The 20831-nt window shown below is 43.9% G+C and overlaps 1 protein-coding gene across 1 annotated transcript in view; it reads left to right on the top strand.

Moving 5' to 3' along the window:
• The window catches only part of MNS1 (meiosis specific nuclear structural 1), a 34900-nt gene extending 16928 nt beyond the window's left edge, over positions 1 to 17972 (top strand). The window contains exons 6-10 of the mRNA XM_040413909.1: positions 4587 to 4803; positions 6515 to 6622; positions 10451 to 10708; positions 12792 to 12917; positions 17308 to 17972. Of these exons, the coding sequence (XP_040269843.1) occupies positions 4587 to 4803; positions 6515 to 6622; positions 10451 to 10708; positions 12792 to 12917; positions 17308 to 17415 (817 nt within the window). The 3' untranslated portion in view covers positions 17416 to 17972. The remainder of the gene's footprint in view (positions 1 to 4586; positions 4804 to 6514; positions 6623 to 10450; positions 10709 to 12791; positions 12918 to 17307) is intronic.
• The last annotated feature ends 2859 nt before the right edge of the window (positions 17973 to 20831 follow it).

The raw sequence follows: 20831 nt of genomic DNA on the forward strand, positions 1-20831 counted from the left end.
AGGCCGAACTGGATGGACAGATGTCTTTTTTTCAGCCTTATAAACTACGTTACTATTTTAATAAAGCTAGCCATATATTATAGACCGTTTTGATGGGATCTGCTCACTGTCTAATTTCCATAGGGCAATGGCTGACACATGCCATCTGAAAAGACAATAATTCAACAGGATGGATTTGTCATTGTGTTTCTCAGTGTAACAGTAGCAGTGTCTGGCTTCTAGATGTCCACTCTACTCTGTTGATCCAAACTGTCATTGACAGACCTGACATGATAGCTATGAGTGAAAGGATTGTTTCTTGTCAATGGCTTCCTTGACAATAAATGATGATTACACAATTTACAGATAGAATCTGGACTTTGTACTTGGCAACACTAGGAAAAACTATACCGATTCTCAAGCTTTCAGAAATAAGCTGTCTCAGAGTGAGATTCACATTTTTTAAGGGGAACTAAAGCCAGAAGCCAAACGCACAAAAAAGAATAACCAACAAAACGTAACATAATCTCCTTATATGCCTTTGTTATTTGTTCTTGTTTCATCAGATATCAGTTGCAGACCATGAAAAATAAACTAGAAAAACAATGAATTGTTGTTTCAGGCTGCAGCCATGTCCACTACCCCTCCTTCTCCCCTTCTCAAGGTAGTGCACATAAGCCAGAAAGTTGGAGGAGGAGACTGGGTTTAGTGTGGATAACTCTTGTGTACACACATTTTGTTGGAAGGAATCTTCTAGTTAGTAACAGTGCGAAATAGATTTGGAGCTGTAATAGACTACAGAATACTAAATCTACCAAGATAAATCCCCCTCCCTATTCCTAAATAGTGCCATAGCGAGGCAGATTTGCCTTTCGGGATCCTGGGAAAGCTGGGTTACCACTGTGTGAAGCTGTAATAGCCTACATATAAATCTGCCAACTAAGCTAAATCAACCTCCCCTCTTAAATATATACAAACATAACAATAGTTTGTAGCGACAGTCAGAGAAAATGCCTGTTCTGATGGAAACTTTCCCAATCTGTCAGATATCTATCAGATCTTCTTTTCTAGTGATAGTCGTTATTACTCAAGCGTGTAAGGCTGTGTTCACATTACATTTTTGTCCTACTTTTAACGCATAGAAATGATGTACATATTAAATGGATGCTTTAGACGGATCTCATACCGTGGCATCTGCTGAAGATTATAGAAAGAAATGCTAACCTCTCAAACACAGCACAGGAGCTCAGCCCACATCATGACATCAGTCAGGTCCTTACAGGTCCTTCACCACCTCTCTGCGCTTCTGCATGGTTAAGCCCCGCCCCTCTCGTGAACGTCCTGTTTAGTGAGTGTGTGTGTGTGATCTCAGGCTAGTTCACCCAGCCATCCTGTAGCCGAAGATAGGGGAGGAATAGGAAAAAGAGAGAGGCAGAGATTTATCAAAACTGGTGTAAAGGAAAACTGTCTTAGATGCCCATAGCAACCAATCCGATTCTGCTTTTCATTTTTCAGATTTCCTTAGGAAAATGAAAGGTGGAATCTGATTGGTTGCCATGGACAACTAAGCCAGTTTTCCTTTACACCAGTTTTGGTAAATCTCTCCCAAAGTGCTTTGTCTGTAATATCTATCCTAAACTGCTTATGATGGTTTGGGGAGCACCTTGTAGACATGGCTGTGTGTGCGCAATGGATTTTTAATTTTTATAAAAATTTTGTGAAGACATATACACATCACAACAATATTACAAATTAATAAATATTATAATAACTTTTTTTCTTTTCTTTATTTTTTTTTTTTAACCCAAATACCCACCCGCCACCCTTAGAGAGAGAGATGGATTACATGTATTTGTGATTTATGTTTTTTCAGGGTCTAGTTCCCACACACTGTGCCCCTAAAATGAATAATATACATTGTGCCCCTGAAATAAATAATAATATACACGGTGCCCCCTGATGATATTAACCTGTTCAATATATATATATATATATATATATATATAAGTGGGTGGCTCTCACCTGGTGGCTATGGTGGGTGCTACTAACTCAGAATTGGGTGCCCGGACCCAAGGTGATTAAGAAATTGAAACAAGAAAGAGAGTGAGCACTCACAACATCTAGGTCATATGGCAATAGAATATTTTACTTTTAAGATAGGACCTGTACGGTCAAAAGGGTAAAACAATTACACACCATTCACAATATAAAATACATTAAACATAAAATAAAATGTTTGCAAATTGGTACCAATATCTATCAACTGATGTCGGGGTAAAATCCTGTTGCCACAGTCTGTGTGGGTGTTAGTGTTCAAGGAGAGCTCTATTCATGGGGTGAACTCTCTATGGCAATTTATATGTAGCAGTGTCCGGTCACTACCACTGCCTCCTATATCACACACTGCACATCAAATAGGGACGTCCTGAAGATTCCTCAGATAGAGCACTTATAATAACTTGTCTCCAGTGCAAACAATCACCATAGTAAACAGTCCCTCCGAGGGTGCTTAATTCAACCAAGTAAATAATGGCGTGGACCGTGTCCAGAACAACAGTTTGGCAGTTCCTACCTGGTTCCTGATAGTATATCCCGCTGTGTGGCATCTTACGGTCCTTCCACGAGACGAGCGATGCCGGCTATTCAGGCGTCTTGCGTCGCACGTCTCAGGCCGATGACGTCACATTATCGTGGGATTCAACAGGCAAGGATAATGTCCGCTTCTCCAAACTGGGTCTGTAGTTGTTCACTGGAAATCTATTCTCGCATGGCCATGCAATCTGTAAGAGGGTCCAGTAGATTAGGTGGGCGCTTTTTCCTTTCTTTCACCAGACGCGTTTCAGGGCGTCTACACCCCTTCCTCAGGACCACTGAGGAAGGGGTGTAGACGTGCCGAAACGCGTCTGGTGAAAGAAAGTTTACTATGGCACTGGAGACAAGTTATTATAAGTGCTCTATCTGAGGAATCTTCAGGACCTCCCTATTTGATGTGCAGTGTGTGATATAGGAGGCAGTGGTAGTGACCGGACACTGCTACATATAAATTGCCATAGAGAGTTCACCCCATGAATAGAGCTCTCCTTGAACACTAACACCCACACAGACTGTGGCAACAGGATTTTACCCCGACATCAGTTGATAGATATTGGTACCAATTTGCAAACATTTTATTTTATGTTTAATGTATTTTATATTGTGAATGGTGTGTAATTGTTTTACCCTTTTGACCGTACAGGTCCTATCTTAAAAGTAAAATATTCTATTGCCATATGACCTAGATGTTGTGAGTGCTCACTCTCTTTCTTGTTTCAATTAACCTGTTCAAGTTCAGGTCATCTAGCTGTACAGCTCTCACTTCTTATTCACTTGTGACCTAAGTGCCGATAATTGAATTAAGAGGTCATGATCCTCCTTTCTCTGGTTTCCCAAACTTTAACAACCGGTTTGGGAGGACTCTCCAGATCCCACCCCCTGTTTGGCTAGATGTTAGCACTGAATTCCCTGCTTTCGTCTGCTTAAGAAAGATTCACAGGAGACCAACAGATGGCAGCAACATACACACAAATACAAGTCCTCCACACCAGTGTATCCTGGAGCTAACTCTTCAGCGTCTAAGTAATGGTTCTCTTACCATGCAAGATACTGATTGGATGAGCCTACATAGTAAAAGCAATGTCAGTGTAAAATCCCTCCATGCTCTAAATATGTGCATATCTAGCATAATTCATCATACAATACAGGTTTTCAGGTCCTTTGTGATGACCTCAATTCATCTTGCTCGTTCATACTTGCCGCACTTTAAAAAAGAACATATCCAAATGATGAGACATAATAAAATCAGTACATCACTAGTGGTAGTAGTAGAATTAATAAGTGAATATGGAAAATATTATACCTTGGATAGTGGAGGTAGGTCTGTAAATATTGTACCCTGCTTAAAGGGGTTGTCTTACTTCAGCATATGGCATTTATCCTATAGGCATGTAACCAGTCAGTCTTCTTAAAGGGATTGTCTGTATTGCTTATTTTCCTGGCTTGATTCATTTATCCATCACATTATACACTGCTCATATCCTGGGGTTATGACCACCCTGGAATCCAGGGAACAATTTTTAATATAAAGTACTATTTTAGCAACTTTCAGGTCCTCATGCAATTCATGTTCTGCCACGTTTTATTCCAGAAAAGTGGATGTTTTTTAAAGAAAGAATGCCGTATCTGTGCATGCCAGAAGAGTGAGTAGGTGCAGAATGTTGCAGAGAGATTAAAGGGAAAAATGTATAGTACCGTGCATGTGTGACCAATAAATAACCTAGCGACACACCGCACAGGTGATTCAATAAAGTTGTAATGGTGCATTCTCTAAAAATTGGTTTAAATGACCTACTGTATATGATTATTTTCAGAAGATCTGGGTAAACCCCTTTAAATGGCTGCACTCTTGAACTCAACTGTCTATAATTCAAATATTTTTCATATTCATTCAATTTACAGGGTTGTAGTTGTCAATGAATTTGAGGTACACTGTGTCATTTCTTTTGCAGTCATGAATGCAAACTTGAAACCATTCAATAATGAGTGTTACTTTTTATATATTCGTTTTATAGAGAAAGACAGTTAAAACTAGAAAAATTGAATGCCACAAGGAGATACGTAGAGGAATTTAAAGAGCAGCAGGACACCTGGAGAAGAATGGAGAAGGAGAAGATGGAGGAAGAGAACAGAAGGATCTTGACTTTTGCTAATATGCAGCAGAGGAGAGAGGAGGACCGCATGGCCCAAGTTAGAGAGCGCGATGAGAAGAAAAAGGCTCTTCAGGACATGGTACTGATCACTGAGATAATCTGAAATGGTCCAAACTGGAATAGAATCCTAACCGTTCAGTAGAATTCATAAAATACAGAAGATGCAAATAATGGAGGGAACATTAATGTACATTTTGTAAAACCATTTTTAATTCCTCCTCCATTTACTCACCTTTCAAAATAAATTCCCAAAACTAAAGGTTTAATAAAGTTTAAGCCTCATGCACCCTATTTTCAGTCCACATTTGATCCACATTGGATCGGATGTGGAACCATTAATTTAAAAAAATATATAGAACTTGTCCTATTCTTGTCCATTTTGTGGACAAAGATAGAATATTTTTACAGGAATTTGAAAAACATGGTGGCATACACACAGCCAGAATCTGCGATTTGTAGACTGCAAAACGGATACGGTCTTGGGCATGAGTCCTTAGAGGATGCTAGTTGATGAAGCCCTTTATGTACATACTGCATAGTGTACTGTATTTCACATTGTGCACTGAGCCACCCCTTCAGGAAACTTCTAAAGAGCTAGTCATTATCATTTCTAGCTTAAAGGGGCTATCCAACTTTAAACTATTTTTAATAGACTCCCTTCAGAGTGGCTGAATCCCCAGTGGGGTTCATGCTTACCTGGTGCCCGCGCTGTATACCGTCTCCATCGTTCCACAGCCGCCTCTGCAGTTCCTGGGTTTTTGCGACATACTGTTTACAGGCTGCATGTGACTGCTGCAGCCAGTCACTTGTCACCCATGTGGCACGTCACTAGGTCACGTGCCGCACAGGTGACAGGTCAGGCATTCATAATACTGATGTCTTCTTGATGGGCAGAAAGCTTTTGGGTCTCCTCAGACACAAGGGCTGAGGTGTGACTGCTGCCTCTGCAATGTATATAAAACTTCATTTGTATTTCAGTTTTAGATTTGTATTTTCTTAATCTCATCTTAAAGGGCTTGCTCAAAAAGGCAACCCCTGTCCATATGCTCTGTTAGAGTATTTGGACAGCGTGGGGGAAGGAGGGGTCAACTGCTTGAGACCCCGCTCTACGAGCCAAACTGAAGCTGCCCTTGTGTTACAGGAACAGCCATTTATGTTAATGAGGGCCATGTAATACTACATTTCCCCTGTAGTGGCCGCTGTGGAGAAAATGCTTGGCTGGCCACAGTTTTGAGAGCAGGACCTAGGGCTATCAGCTGATTGCTCTGGGGGCTGCATTCTGAAAGTGGCTGTTTGAGATGGGATAGGCCCTTTAAAGCACTTGACCTGCCTACCTATGTTTTCCCTCCAGTCTTCATAGAAGTTTCCAAACTAATTATGTTGATTTAAGCAGGAGTGCACAACCTTTTCTGGTTCGGGGCAACATTGTCAGAATGAACCAATCCCAAGGGCCAAAAATAAAACTTAAAGCAGCATTACTAACTGAAACACTGCACTTATGGCATATTGTACGTACAGTATATACCATAAATGTCTAGTTACACTTCTAGGACTCCAATCTAACGGGAGAATACATGAAAAACACATGTGAGCAGCCCCAAGACATAGCCCTACCAGATGGTTGGGGGCCGCACAGAATGGTATCGAAGGCCGCATGTGGCCCCGGGTACCAGGTTGTGCACCCCTGATTTAAAACATTCCAGTGGTTTTAGAAAAGCTTTAATAGAGGAAGAGATAAATTATTGTAGTTTATGGGTATTTTCTATAGAAATAATACATTTTGCTATTAGCTTGCAGAACATATCCAGAGAGAACAGCAACAGAGAGAAGAACTTGAGCAGATGCGTGAAGAACTGTACCTGGAAGAACAAGCAGAGGAGGCCAGACAACGGGGAATTGTAAGTGACGAGTAATTTTTCTGTATCTCTCTGTATATTATACTACCGTGTTATTAATCCTGTCTGCTATAGCTGGTTCAGCATCACGGGCTATAGTGGCAGAGAGTATAACACATGGCACCCTTTCTTGAACAACTCTCTGAACATATGGGGGCTACTTTATATCATAGCACAGAAAAATATTATGCAGGCTGAAGGACTCTTTAATAAATATTCAAATAGGAAAATGTGTCATTTTTCAGAAGCTTTCCCTTAAAGGGGTTGTCTAAGATATTGGTGTCATATCGCTGGGATAGGCCACAAATGGAAGATAGGTGCGGGTCACACCTATCTCCAGATGAGGGCACCCTTCATTTGTATGAGACTTCCGAAAATAACCAAGTGCACTCGCTCAGCTTTTTTTGATACTCCAATAGAAATGAATGGAGAGCATGCGCGGTGCGCTCTCCTTCACTTTCAGGGGCCCTGTTTTAGAGTTAAGTGCGGGCCCCATACCTATCTGATTTTGGTGGCATATTCTAGCAATATGTCATCAAAGTCTCAGATGAGGCAACCCCTTCAGGTCTCATGCACACGGCCTTTGTGCGGCCGTTACGTGCATTGGGGACCGCAATGTGCGGTCCCCAATCCACGGGCAACGTTTGTGTGGCGGCCGGGACGGATCGAGACCCATTCAACTGTTTGCGGGCCGCAATACGGCCACGGTCGGGCAACGGCCGTGTGCTTGAGGCCTTAAAGGGAGTCTTTCACCTAAAATGACCATTATACACCACAAACATCATGATATCCATTACATTCCCCATATTATAATCTTACCTTTCATATTGCTGTCCATCACCTATTTTCTCTTAAAAACGCTTTTATTCCATATGCTAATTAGGTTCTACAGGTGCCCAGGGGCGGTGTTTATGCGGCCGGTGCCCATGCCCCACAGCGCTATTCAAATCGAACCCCTCCCCTTTCACTCCTCTGGCCCATCATAGGTTCTTCAGATTCCATCCTCCCGTCTTTGACAAATCCGGCACCTGCGCAGTTCAACATAATCCTCGCGCCTGCGCACTCCATTACCCACTATGGGCAGAGGCAGCAGAGCGTTTAATGCGCATGCGCCGGCCCGTGCATCCCGATCTTGCGGCAGTTTACTTCCCGCCGGCTAGATCGGGAGGTACTGGCCGGCGCATGCGCATTAAAAGCTCTGCTGCCTCTGCCCTAGTGGGTAATGGGGTGCGCAGGCGCGAAGATTATGTTGAACGGCGCAGGTGCCGGATTTGTCAATGAGGGGAGGATGGAATCTGAAGAACCTAGGGCGGGCCAGAGGGGCGAAAGAGGAGGGGTTTGATTTAAACAGCGCCGTGGGGCATGGACACCGGCCGCATAAACGCCGCCCCTGAGCACCTTATGGTTATAGGGCTAGAAGCTAAGGAGTAGTGTATGCTGGTGTTTTTTATTCATTATCTTTTAATTTGTTTTTATTTTTTTAAACCTTGTCCCCTCCCATAATGTCATACAGGATCTTTGGAGTGCATTAAACATAAAAAAAAAATTATTGCTGATTTTATTGAGGCTGACATAGTAGCCTCAGTTACAGGCGGAATAAACCCCTCACCCCCCGAGACATTGTACAAGGTTATTCAGCCTCACTGCAGAGCTGATCTGGGTCTGCTAAGACTCAGCAGCTCATGCTGTTACTCGGCCCCCGGCTGCACGATGCAGAGATATGTGCCGAGATATCTATAGTGAATGCAATATCCACAAGTGGTTAAAGATGAGCTGTCCACTCTTCTGGCATGTCTGTCTTAGTAAAGGCTTGTGCTCCCCACATAATAACAGTTGGGTAACCGCTTTTCTTCGAAGCCCACATGTTATTACTCTTGGAAATTTCTGAATAAGTTGACAACTGGTTGTTACCAGTACGGGTCTGCCCTTACACAATCTGACCAATCCGTGCTGACAGTATCAGACTGTGCAGGGAACACCCAGTTGTCAATTGAGGAGGATTAAAAGAGTTGTAAGCAAAATGCTCCAAAATTCTTTAATGGATACAAGGAGTTACTAAAACACACTTGTCCTGATCCAGGATTAAGAAAAACATGGTTACTTTTTTCCAAAAACAGCACCACACGTGTCTGCAGGTTGTGTGTGGTATTGAAGCTCGGGCCCAAGAGAGTTGAGCTCCAGTACAGCTCAACCTTTGGGCATGTGTGGTGCTGTCTCTTGAAGACAGCAGGCCGTATTTTTCATGTACGACCCCTTTCATTTAAAAATTAGACCCAGAATAAAAGCCTGCTTTGAATTTATTTGGCCAAATGTAATTTCGATGCATTGATTATTTTTTATTTTTTTTGTAGTAGCAATCTGTTACATATAAAGAACTTGACTGGTTAACAACCAGGTTTAGATTTTGGGGATTAGTGCGGCCTAATAGGGGATTAAAGCATTTATTGTTCAGAGATGTTTGCCTTGAGGGAGGTAATGCTGACATTAAGAGGATAGTTCAGCTGCTGCTTTAATGCCTAGTAACAAGACCACATCTTGTTTACCTTCTAACACATTCATGTAGCTCCGTATGATCTTCTCTGCAAATTGCTCAAACCTATATGTATGACATTCAGAACTGTGTCTTTTATATCCAGCCTTATGGATTCTGTTCTTCTATGTTATATAATTGCTTTATTAAAAAAAAGACTGCTTCTGAGCCCTATGGATTGATGCGACTATATCTCGCCAGTCTGAGGATGCCAAGCAGAAGTACCCCAACCTTATTATGAGTCTCTTTAACAGCTGTCTCATATTAGTCCATGATCGACCCCCTCCCCCCCAAAAAAAAATCTGCCATGTAATAATGTGTTTCATTTATGAGTCAGGGAACAATGGACTCATTCTCTTGAAGCAGACTATAAAGATAATTAATTCTCATTTACGGTATTAAAACTGTCAAATAGAAAGGAAAAATAACATGCTCCATTGTAACCAGATACATTCTGGTTGCTTTTTTTTCAGGGAGAGTTGATAAATGAGATCCATTCTGGTTTAAAACTTTAAGACGATGGACACCTTTTGGATCAGACTTTTTTAAAATTTAATTGCATGCATTTATCAAAACTGCCTTATGCCTCATTCCCACATCAGTGTTTGGTCAGTGATTTCCATCAGGGATTCTGAAACAAAACCAGGTGCGGCTCTAAACATAGAACAGGGGCAGATCTTTCCTTATACCTTATGTCTGTGGAGGCTCCACTCCAGGTCTTGGCTCACAATCGCTGACCAAAACACTGACGTATGAATGAGGCTTTATTCTAAAATTATTAGCCTACCATTGCGCCCTGTGGCAAGTCAGTTTTCCTATTCAGTTTACTGTTGGGTACGTCCTGTAGTGCAGCCTTGCAATGTAGGACGTAGGAATGGTCATTGGTAAGAACAGGGAGTGTGGTTAGTGATGTGAGGACACCTCTCATTGCCTTAAGGCATGATGGAACAAGCAGTCACATGACCAACCAGGAAGTAGGATTCAAGCATGGGAGATAAGAGAAAACTGCCAATGAGGTAAATTAGAAAAACAAAAAAAATATCCAAGGAGGATACTTGATGAAAAGTATTTTAACCCCTTTAATTCTTGTAGCTAGTACCAGTATTTTTGTTTGGAATGCCCTGATCGGTTCCCCTTCAGCTGACCCCATCTTTACAATACTTCTCACTAAGTTGACACCATAAAAACACACTGCCAAAAATCTATATCTATCTGCTTATATTGACTATTTGTTACATAATTGATTTAGTAAAAACATAACTGTTTTATTATATTTCTTATATTATTTTTTGGACTTTTAGGCAGAGATGGAGAAGAAAATTCGTCAGCGGCTTGAATTGCAGCGTACCTTTGAGGAGCAAATGGGTTTTAAGCAAATTGTTCAACAAGCAGCAAAAGAGGAGGAAGAAGCTTTCAGGCGAGCCATGCTTGCAAAGTTTGCTGAGGATGATAGGATAGAGCAGATGAATGCTCAGAAGAGGAGGATGAAACAGCTCGAGCACAAGCGAGCAGTGGAGAAATTACTGGAGGATCGACGCAAGCAGTTCATTGCCGATAAAGTGAGAAAGGATTATACATCTTTGATTCCATCCTGCATTAGATCATTGCATATACTGTTCATCCTCATTGTTTAAAGAATATTGGGCCTCATTTATCAAAACTTTCATTGGGAAACAATCACAATGCAGCTTAAATTTCCAGAGCAAAAGTTGCTAGAAGCAGTGAGTTTTTCTTTTGAATAGTTAAAAAAAAAAAAAAACAGGCCCACTATGCTATATATGTGATTTTTAGACGCCCCAAGATCCCATTTTTTTAAATTTTTGACCAGTGGTCACTGGTAACTATCTTATCTCCAAATGTAGTGGGTAAATCAGTCATTAAAGAGAACCTGTCACCATGAAAATAATCTGCCAGCATCATGTTACAGAGATGGTGGAGCTGAGCAGAATTAATTCATTATTTATGCCACCTCCCATTTTCAGAAAGCAACATGGGCGACATAGATATTCTACTTGCGCCTAAATTTAGGCACAGTGGCGTTTAAAGGGAGTCTGTCACCTACCTGACCGTTTTTAAACAGGTGACATTGTTCAGTGGGGCACAAGGACATGACACAGATGTCAAGGACATGACACAGATGTTTAGTTCTTCAGATGCTTCAAATCGCCCAAAAAGTTGTTTTTATCATATGCTAATGAGCCGTCGCAAGTGCCCAGGGGCGGAGAGTTTTCTGAAAGTGCCCAAGTTCCTCCGCCTCACTCGCGCCTAACTCCGCCCCTCAGTAAGCTCAGGCCAGCCCTGTGGCTCTGTGACATCATATCTCCCTATAGGCTGTTCGCGCATCACTGCCGGGCCCGGGCATGCACAGTGTTCTGCCCACTGTGGGCAGAGGGACAGGGATATAGAGTGCGCACCAGTTACTGGCGTGAAATTGGCGCATGTGCACTGCATATCTCTGTGCATCTGACCACAGTGGGCAGAACAGGGCCCAGCAGTGATGCGCGAACAGCCTATAGGGAAATATGATGTCGCAGAGCCACAGGGCTAGCCTGAGCTTACTGAGGGGCGGAGTTAGGCGCGAGTGAGGCGGGGGAACTTGGGCACTTTCAGAAAACTCTCCGCCCATGGGCACTTGCAACGGCTCATTAGCATATGATAAAAACAACTTTTGGGGCGATTTGAAGCATCTGAAGAACTAAACACGGGTAACATCTGTGTCATGTCTTTGTGCCCCACTGAACAATGTCACCTGTTTGAAACCGGTCAGGTAGGTGACAGACTCCCTTTAAAAAGTCGCAAACCTGGGGTTGTCACTTTTTTATGCCAGTTTCTGGCACAGGTGGTCATAGTAAATGACCCCCCTCCCCCCATTGTCTTTTTAATTAGAATAGGAACCATTCGGGATACCCGCTTGGCGTCGAATGGTTGCCTTGGCAACTGTCCCGCTCAGCTTGCAGTTGCATCTCTCCACTCCCAGATCGACCGGGACAGTATGCTGGAAAATGCAGTTAAAGTAAATCTGTCACAATGAATCTGGTGCTGTGTGTACAGGCAGCAGATTGTAGAGCAAGAGGATCTAAACATATCTGGATATTGTTTTGTGGGACAAGGTTCAGTAATATTTGAGCTTAGGAGTCCAATCGTTGGTCTTATTCAGTGATGGACAGCCTACCCTATATGACTGTGCATACACAGATAGCTGTCCGTCACTGAGCGGGACCGCCTACTGGACTCCCAAGCCCAGAGTGAGCAAATTCTATTTCTTTTATGCTGCCATCTGGGCTAAAGACGTGTGAACTTTTTAGGTAGTAGTACCATAATCTATTTCAGATAGAATCCTCCCAATTCTGCTTAGTCAGCAAAAACATTTCACTGGAGTTTTCCTTTTATTTGCTCTATGGAAGTCATTTAGAAATTGTTGTACGCTTCCCAGTTAAATTGTATTTGTAATGTCATTATTATTATGTTGAGCTCCTAACACGTAATCCTGTGTCCCAGCATGGATAATATGGAGGCAAAAAAAAGCATTCATTCAGTTAACAATTTGCTAATACCAGTATGGGCAACAGATGAAAAAGAAGGATAACGACAAACTAATCATTTCCAAAAACAGTATATACTAACAGTCTTAATTGTCTGCAGGAACGTGAGCTCCAAGAAAGAGAGGAGGAGGAGAAGAGAGAAGCATTTCGCCGGGCTATCATTGAAGAAGAGAGACAGAAACTTCTCAAAGAACATGCCTCACGGCTACTGGGGTATCTCCCAAAAGTGAGTACTTTTCTGGCACATAAACTATACCTAGTATGTTCTTTCTTATGTGTGGATGCACTGACCATCATCTTGTACACCCATAGGTACCTCATTCTAAAACAGATATTCAAATGTACATATACCATTTAGACAATAATTATTTATCCAGAGGCATTCTGCAAAAAAAGTGTAGCGCATTGTATGTGTTTTAAAACGGGGCCAGTAGCTAGTATATGCTACGGTGTGCGTTTACATTAGTGTACATTGGTGGCATCCTTCGGAGGTATACATTGGGAAATCCTCCTGTGTACTGTGAATCCACTCTTAATTTTACAGTAGGAATTTATCTATGGACAACCAGAGCTCATCCACACATGGACTGGAATTAGTTTATCGTGTCCACTGTGATAGTTCTGTTGCTAGTTTCTTAAAGGGGTTGTCTCATCATGGACATTGGGGGCATATCGCTAGGATATGCCCCCATTGTCTTATAGGTGCGGGTCCCACTGCTGGGACCCGCACCTTAATCGAGAACGGAGCCCTGAAGGTGGTGGCTGGAGGACTCCGGTCCGGCCGCCACCAAGCCGGCTACCCATAGAAGTGAATGGAAGCGTACTGCGCATGCGCGGCCCCTGCCCCCATTCATTTCTTATGAGGCCGACGGAAATAGCCAAGCCAGAGCTCGGCTATTTTCACCGGCCCCATAGAAAATGAATGGAGGGCTGCTGCGCATGCGCAGTGCGCCCTCCTTCACTTTTGGGGCTCTGTTCTCGATATAGGTGCGGGTCCCAATGATGAGACAACTCCTTTAATAAAATAGGATTTGATCACAGAAGAGGCAAGAAGGAAGGACTGCTAATATACTGTACTGTTTTTTGGGGAGGAGAGCAGAGAACACAGAATAAGCCCTAAAATTTTATATATAAATGAGACAATAAGGTGTATTATTTAATTAAATGGTGTCAGGTCTCTAATAGAAAGGTGGTGCAAACTACACCAGGCACATCTTGGTATAGTTCAGTAGCTGTGCCTTGATCCTTAATGGGGTTGTTCACCTGGTTCCTTTCTGACAGACCGCTCCGCGTGGCCAGCCCTGCAGAAGGAATCATACTTACCTGATCAGAGCAGATGGGTTCCTGTTTCTTCGCTCCATGCTAGGGCTGCACGATAAATCGAAAAAATAATCGAATCGCGATAATCGGCAAATGCGATATGGCGATTTGGCTGACCCGAAAATGCAGCGATTATATATGAAGGGGCCCCGCGCACATAACTGGCTTTGTGTGTAAAGTATTTTACTAGTGTGTGAAACAATCTCTCTCCTATTGATAACAGGTCCAGCCTCTGTACTCACTGTCACGATGAATGCACTGCAGCGAGCGGGCCGGCCGGCGCGTGACTGACGTCACTTAGTAACGCTCCTGCTTCCTGTAGTGCATTCATAGTGACAGTGAGTAACAGAGGCTGGCCATGTTATCAATAGGAGAGAGCTTGTTTTACACACTAGCAAAATACTTTTCACACAAAGCCAGTTATGTGCACAGTTTAGGACACATAGGGCCATGAGGGGGACCAGCATAAGATGCTATATGTCTTATGCTGCCCCCCCCCCCTCATGGCCCTATGTGTCATAGCACACATCCCCTATAACAGCGTCCTCCACAGATCCACCCCATAACAGCGTCCTCCACAGATCCACCCCATAACAGCGTCCTCCACAGATCCACCCCATAACAGCGTCCTCCACAGATCCACCCCATAACAGCGTCCTCCACAGATCCACCCCATAACAGCGTCCTCCACAGATCCACCCCATAACAGCGTCCTCCACAGATCCACCCCATAACAGCGTCCTCCACAGATCCACCCCATAACAGCGTCCTCCACAGATCCACCCCATAACAGCGTCCTCCACAGATCCACCCCATAACAGCGTCCTCCACAGATCCACCCCATAACAGCGTCCTCCACAGATCCACCCCATAACAGCGTCTTCCACAGATCCACCCCATAACAGCGTCTTCCACAGATCCACCCCATAACAGCGTCCTCCACAGATCCACCCCATAACAGCGTCCTCCACAGATCCACCCCATAACAGCGTCCTCCACAGATGCACCCCATAACAGCGTCCTCCACAGATGCACCCCATAACAGCGTCCTCCACACATGCACCCCATAACAGCGTCCTCCACAGATCCCCCACAACACAGCGTCCTCCACAGATCCCCCACAACACAGCGTCCTCCACAGATCCCCCACAACACAGCGTCCTCCACAGATCCCCCACAACACAGCGTCCTCCACAGATCCCCCACAACACAGCGTCATCCACAGATCCCCCCACAACACAGCGTCATCCACAGATCCCCCACAACACAGCGTCATCCACAGATCCCCCACAACACAGCGTCATCCACAGATCCCCCACAACACAGCGTCATCCACAGATCCCCCCCACAACACAGCGTCATCCACAGATCCCCCCCACAACACAGCGTCATCCACAGATCCCCCCACAACACAGCGTCATCCACAGATCCCCCCACAACACAGCGTCATCCACAGATCCCCCCACAACACAGCGTCATCCACAGATCCCCCCACAACACAGTGTCATCCACAGATCCCCCCACAACACAGCGTCATCCACAGATCCCCCCACAACACAGCGTCATCCACAGATCCCCCACAACACAGCGTCATCCACAGATCCCCCACAACACAGCGTCATCCACAGATCCCCCACAACACAGCGTCATCCACAGATCCCCCACAACACAGCGTCATCCACAGATCCCCCACAACACAGCGTCATCCACAGATCCCCCACAACACAGCGTCATCCACAGATCCCCCACAACACAGCGTCATCCACAGATCCCCCATAACTATGTCATACCCAGCCGCGTCAGCGGCTCATATGGGAAAATCCAAGCAAATAGACCTCTAGCACAATTCCCTTAAAATATCGCATCGCATATCGTTATCGCAATTTTTAGGGCCCTAATCGCAATCGCACAAAATTCCCATATCGTGCAGCCCTACTCCATGCTGTCTCTGCAGATTGCCCATCTCCCCACATTAACATTCAGTTTAATGCAGGTCATGTGGCCACTGCAGCCAATGACTGGCTGCAGCTGTGACGTGTTCCCCATGTGTCACGTGACCAAATGACATGACACATGAGAGACACATCACTGCTGTGGTCATTGGCTGCAGCGGCCTCTGACTGCGTCAAAGTAGATGTTGTCACAGGGAGATCGATAATCTGCAGACACGGTGGGGGGGGAGGATGAAGGAGCCGGACCCCAGCTGCAGGGATCAGGTAAGTGTGATTCACTCCACAGGACCAGCCACACTGGCGGATCTGCCAGAAAGGCCCCTGGGGTGAACAACCCCTTTAATTAACATATTCCATTTAGAATACGCATATAATAAATGGTTATTAGTGCTGGTATACTACTATTCCATATTATATCCTCATCTAGAAATTAGAAATAATATTACACTTCATCTTGGAATTCTGTTACCTGTATAAATGCATTGTACTTGTGGCCACCTAGATCTTTGGGTGACCTCTAATAGTCTTATACTTTACATTAGAGGGTACAATATCCCATAGAATCTCTTTATTACAATAAGAGTTATACATATGGATTACTAAGTGATAAAAGCGTATGACTGTGACAGCTTCTTTATTACTTTTCTGAACAGGAGAACAGGCAAACCAGTTAAAGTAGTAAAATAATAGTTTAAGGTCTCATGCACACGACCGTTGTTGTGTTCCGTGTCCGTTGTTCCGTTTTCCGTGATTTTCAGCGGACCCATTGACTTTCAATGGGTCCGTTGAAAACTCGGAAAATGCACCGTTTGTCATCCGCGTCCGTGATCCGTATTTCCAGTCCGTCAAAAAAATATGACCTGTCCTATTTTTTTCACGGACAACTGTTCGTGGACCCATTCAAGTCAATGGGTCCGTGAAAAAACACGGAGGCACACAAGATTGTCATCCGCGTCTGTGATCAGTGTCCGTTTTTTTCCTATCATTTGCAAGGCAAACTTGACTTAGATTTTTTTTTCACTTTTCATGTCTGGTGATCCTCCAAAAATCAAGGAAGACACACTGAAACAAAAACGGAACAACGGAACCCCGTTTTGCGGACCGTGAAAAAATACTGTCGTGTGCATGAGGCCTAATTGTGTCGAAGAGCGATTTAATTGCACCCCAATTTTAATTTTTTTTCCACTGTAAAGTATAATGCACACACAATCTGCATACAGTATATCCATGGTAGTGTACATTCATGTGTCAGCCTGATCTGAGATTAATAGCTTTAATATCTGTAATCAGTCTTTTATATATTATCTTCCTGTTTTAATATTTACCCATGTTTTTAAATTCCAGGGTATATTTAAAAATCAAGAAGACCTCAATATGTTTGATGAGAATTTTCGGAAAACTTTTCAGAAACGGAGCGTGGACATGTTCTCTGAAGGGGGCTGGGATTCCTAAATGATGAGAATTGCTGTTTTACTTTAAGTGGCACTCAGTCTCACTTTGAGCCTAGAAATATTTAATTTATAAATGTATAATACTGGCATCAGTTGATTTGAATATTACTAAAGGGGGTTGCCCAGGCACTGAAACTTTTTAAAAAGAGTCTCAGTTCGGCATAAAACAAGGGATAGGTAACTTACCATTCCGGTGCTTAGCAGGTCTCTACTGGATCCATCTCATCATAGAGGAAATACCTACTCAGCCAATCACTGGCTGAGGTGGGTCACTGTTGTAGTCAGTGATTGGCTGAGAGAGCACTTCCTGCATGTCGAGAAGGATCGGGAAGAGGAGACCAGCGGAGAACTGGGTAAGCTTTGGAACAGGAGCAGTGGGAGAATAGTATGATGAATATTCCTTATTTTATTGTTTTACGTCAATCTGAGCCAGGTTCTAAATAATTTTCAGCAGCTGGAACTCCCCCTCCCCCATGAATATCCTACAACTCTGACAATATGTTAAAGTGTAAGTGTTTTTGTTGTTGAGTTCTTAAAACATGATAAATCAATAAAACAATAAAGTAAAATGTTTCCTTTGTTAACTATATATAGTTCAGGACACATTTTTTTCTTCTTTTTAGTAGGTCCTTTTTAGGATTTTCGCATATTAATGGTAACTTTCTCAAGATACAAGAAAATAAATCAGAGAAAGTTTGTGTGGAATTCTAATGAGTGCAATAGGACAGGCTGTACTGCTTGGACCCTGTAGTCTGAAGACAACTTGCTGACTTCTGTGGAAGAATTTTCTAGGCATGTTCTGTGATCTCTGCACAGGTCATTGTGTAGGGAGGGTGTGACTATCACCTATTGTGATCTATATATAGGTGTTATAGTTTATTGTAATCCTGTCTGTGATGATAAGGAGATGTGCATTATTATTGCCTGTTTCCAGATTACCACATGACCATTAACAATGCATTTGAAAACCCAATCAGTTTGTAATGAGGTACTAGAATACCAGTATGACTTGAAGGGACGTGCTGTTCTCAGGCTCAGCGCACCATAGCGCCGTACCCTAAGGCCCCATTCAGAAGAGAAGTAAGAAACTCCTCTTGAGTTCTTTCCATGAAAAAATGACAATTTACCATCAGTGTCAAATCAATTTTTTTGTGGCATCAGTAGGTTAATCTTTCATGTCAGTGAAAACAACCTGAAGAAGTAACACCGAGTCTTCTAGCAACCATCAGTGAAAAACAGACAACGTCCATGTGCTGTCAGTTCTTTTTTCACTGGCCCATTGGCTTGTGGCTGGCAGGGAAAGAATGGATGGTTGGTAAAGTCTGACATGTCCGTTGGCCCATTGACTTTAATGGGTTAGTGTTCAGTCTGAGTCCTGTCTGTTCTAAACGCTGACAGCACCATAAAAGCTCCTTGGGGGAGACTTAAAAGGAGTAGCATTTTCTATATCATTCCTAATAAATTTGGAGCATATTATTTATGTGAGCTAGGAGGCGGCAGCTACAATTTTTGCTCCTTTTCTCACCACTTTTTAAAAGTGACTAGAAACACAAAATGTCACAAATAATGGAGAAAATATGGATATTGTGATGAAATAACATTGGTAAATCTATCCCCTTATCTCTCGCACTCTTTAAGCCCACTTGCACATGTTGCGGAATAAGGAGATTTTTGTATAACTTGCCAATAAAATCTCTTTCTCGCTCTTCATTGGGGGACACAGGAACCGTGGGTATAGCTATGTCCTCTAGGAGGCGTTGACACTAGTAAAAACTGTTCGCTCCTCCCCTGGCAGCTATACTCCCTCCAGCCTGGAGAGAGAGCTTCAGTTTGTGCACAAGTAAAACCAAGAAAAAACATGGAACGCAACCATGCCAAGGACCCAACGGGGTTCAAACTAGCAACAGCTACAACTGTGGTTGAACAACAATACTGGGTGGGTGCTGTGTCCCCCAATGAAGAGTGAGAATGAGATTTTACTGGTAAGTTATACAAAAATCTCCTTTTCTCGCCCATATTCATTGGGGGACACAGGAACCGTGGGACGTCCGAAAGCAGTCCACAGGGAGGGAAAAACCACAGACCCATGGAAGCAAGCGTATCTGCAGGCAGCTAAGAAACTGCCGCCTGCAAAACCACGCGGCCCAAGGCAGCATCCACCGATGCAAAGTATGCACCTGGTAAAATCTTGTGAATGTGTGTAAGGAGGACAAGTAGCCGCCTTACACGATTGTGCAGCCGAAGCGTGATTCCTCCGAGCCCAAGATGCGCCCAACGCTCTGGTGGAGTGAGCCGTGACACCTAAGGACGGAACTTTGCCCCAGGCGCAGTATGCATCAACAATTGCAGACCGAATCCAACGTGCGATTTCCACCTTGGAGGCCGCCAATCCCTTGCGAGGACCCTCCGTAAGACAAAAAAAGGGAGCCCGTACGGCGGAAGGGACCGGAGGCTGCTAAATAGATCTTCAGAGCTCTGACAACGTCCAAATGGTGTAACTCCTGTTCCTTAGGGTGTGAAGGAGATGGACACAGTGAGGGAAGGAATTTCCTCATTAATATGGAAGTCAGAGACCACCTTCGGAAGAAAAGAAGGGAGAACCACTTGTCCCTATGAATAACCAGGAAGGGTTCTCTGGAAGAGAACACCGCCAACTCGGACACCCATCTAATGGATGTGATAGCAACCAGAAAAAACTACCTTTCAGGACAGGAGTCTGAGTGAAAACTCCAGCTAACTAAGGGCCAGACCAAGAAGACCAATGATCTTCCGTAGAACCCTGAATAGGAGGGGGAAAGCACGTAGAGGAGGGGGAAGTCTACGCCACATGCTTCTGGATCTCTTGCTCGGGATAGAAGGGTGGGAAGCTTCGTGTAGACACAGTAAGCATACCCAGGACCAATGGGAAGGATTCCCTGTAAAAGGGGAATGGAAGGCCACAACGAATACCCCGTGCAATGCAGATGAGGGAAGGCAGTAACATAGGAGCCACTAAGGCTTGCGGGGTGGCTATGAGCCTTAAAAACTCTACCTGGAAGGGCGCTGAACAGGAGCAACTGCCAAGCTAACGCCAGGGTAGGACCCCCACCTGAGGGGGATGCCTCACTGCAGTGACCACGAACTCGAGCCTTAGCGTAAAATCTGTCCCTGTGGAGGAGAACTTGTTGTTGTAGCTAAACCAGAGTGCCAGCATAAGCACTTTCCCAATAAGGAGGAGTGGTGGATAGAGAATACAGAGTCAGTGAAAACACCCGACTCGGAATGCACGCACCATATTAGTGCACTACGTATTGATGCGGACAAATTCATGACCGACTGGGACAGTGGAGGCTCATGGAGATGGGGGGGTCTCTGGGACACAAGTGTTACTAGGTAACCCCCTGAAGGCAGAGGAAGTTCTAATCATGCCCAAAACCA

The sequence above is a fragment of the Bufo bufo genome, chromosome 1 (assembly GCF_905171765.1).
Source record: "Bufo bufo chromosome 1, aBufBuf1.1, whole genome shotgun sequence".
In the NCBI taxonomy this organism is placed as follows: domain Eukaryota; kingdom Metazoa; phylum Chordata; class Amphibia; order Anura; family Bufonidae; genus Bufo; species Bufo bufo.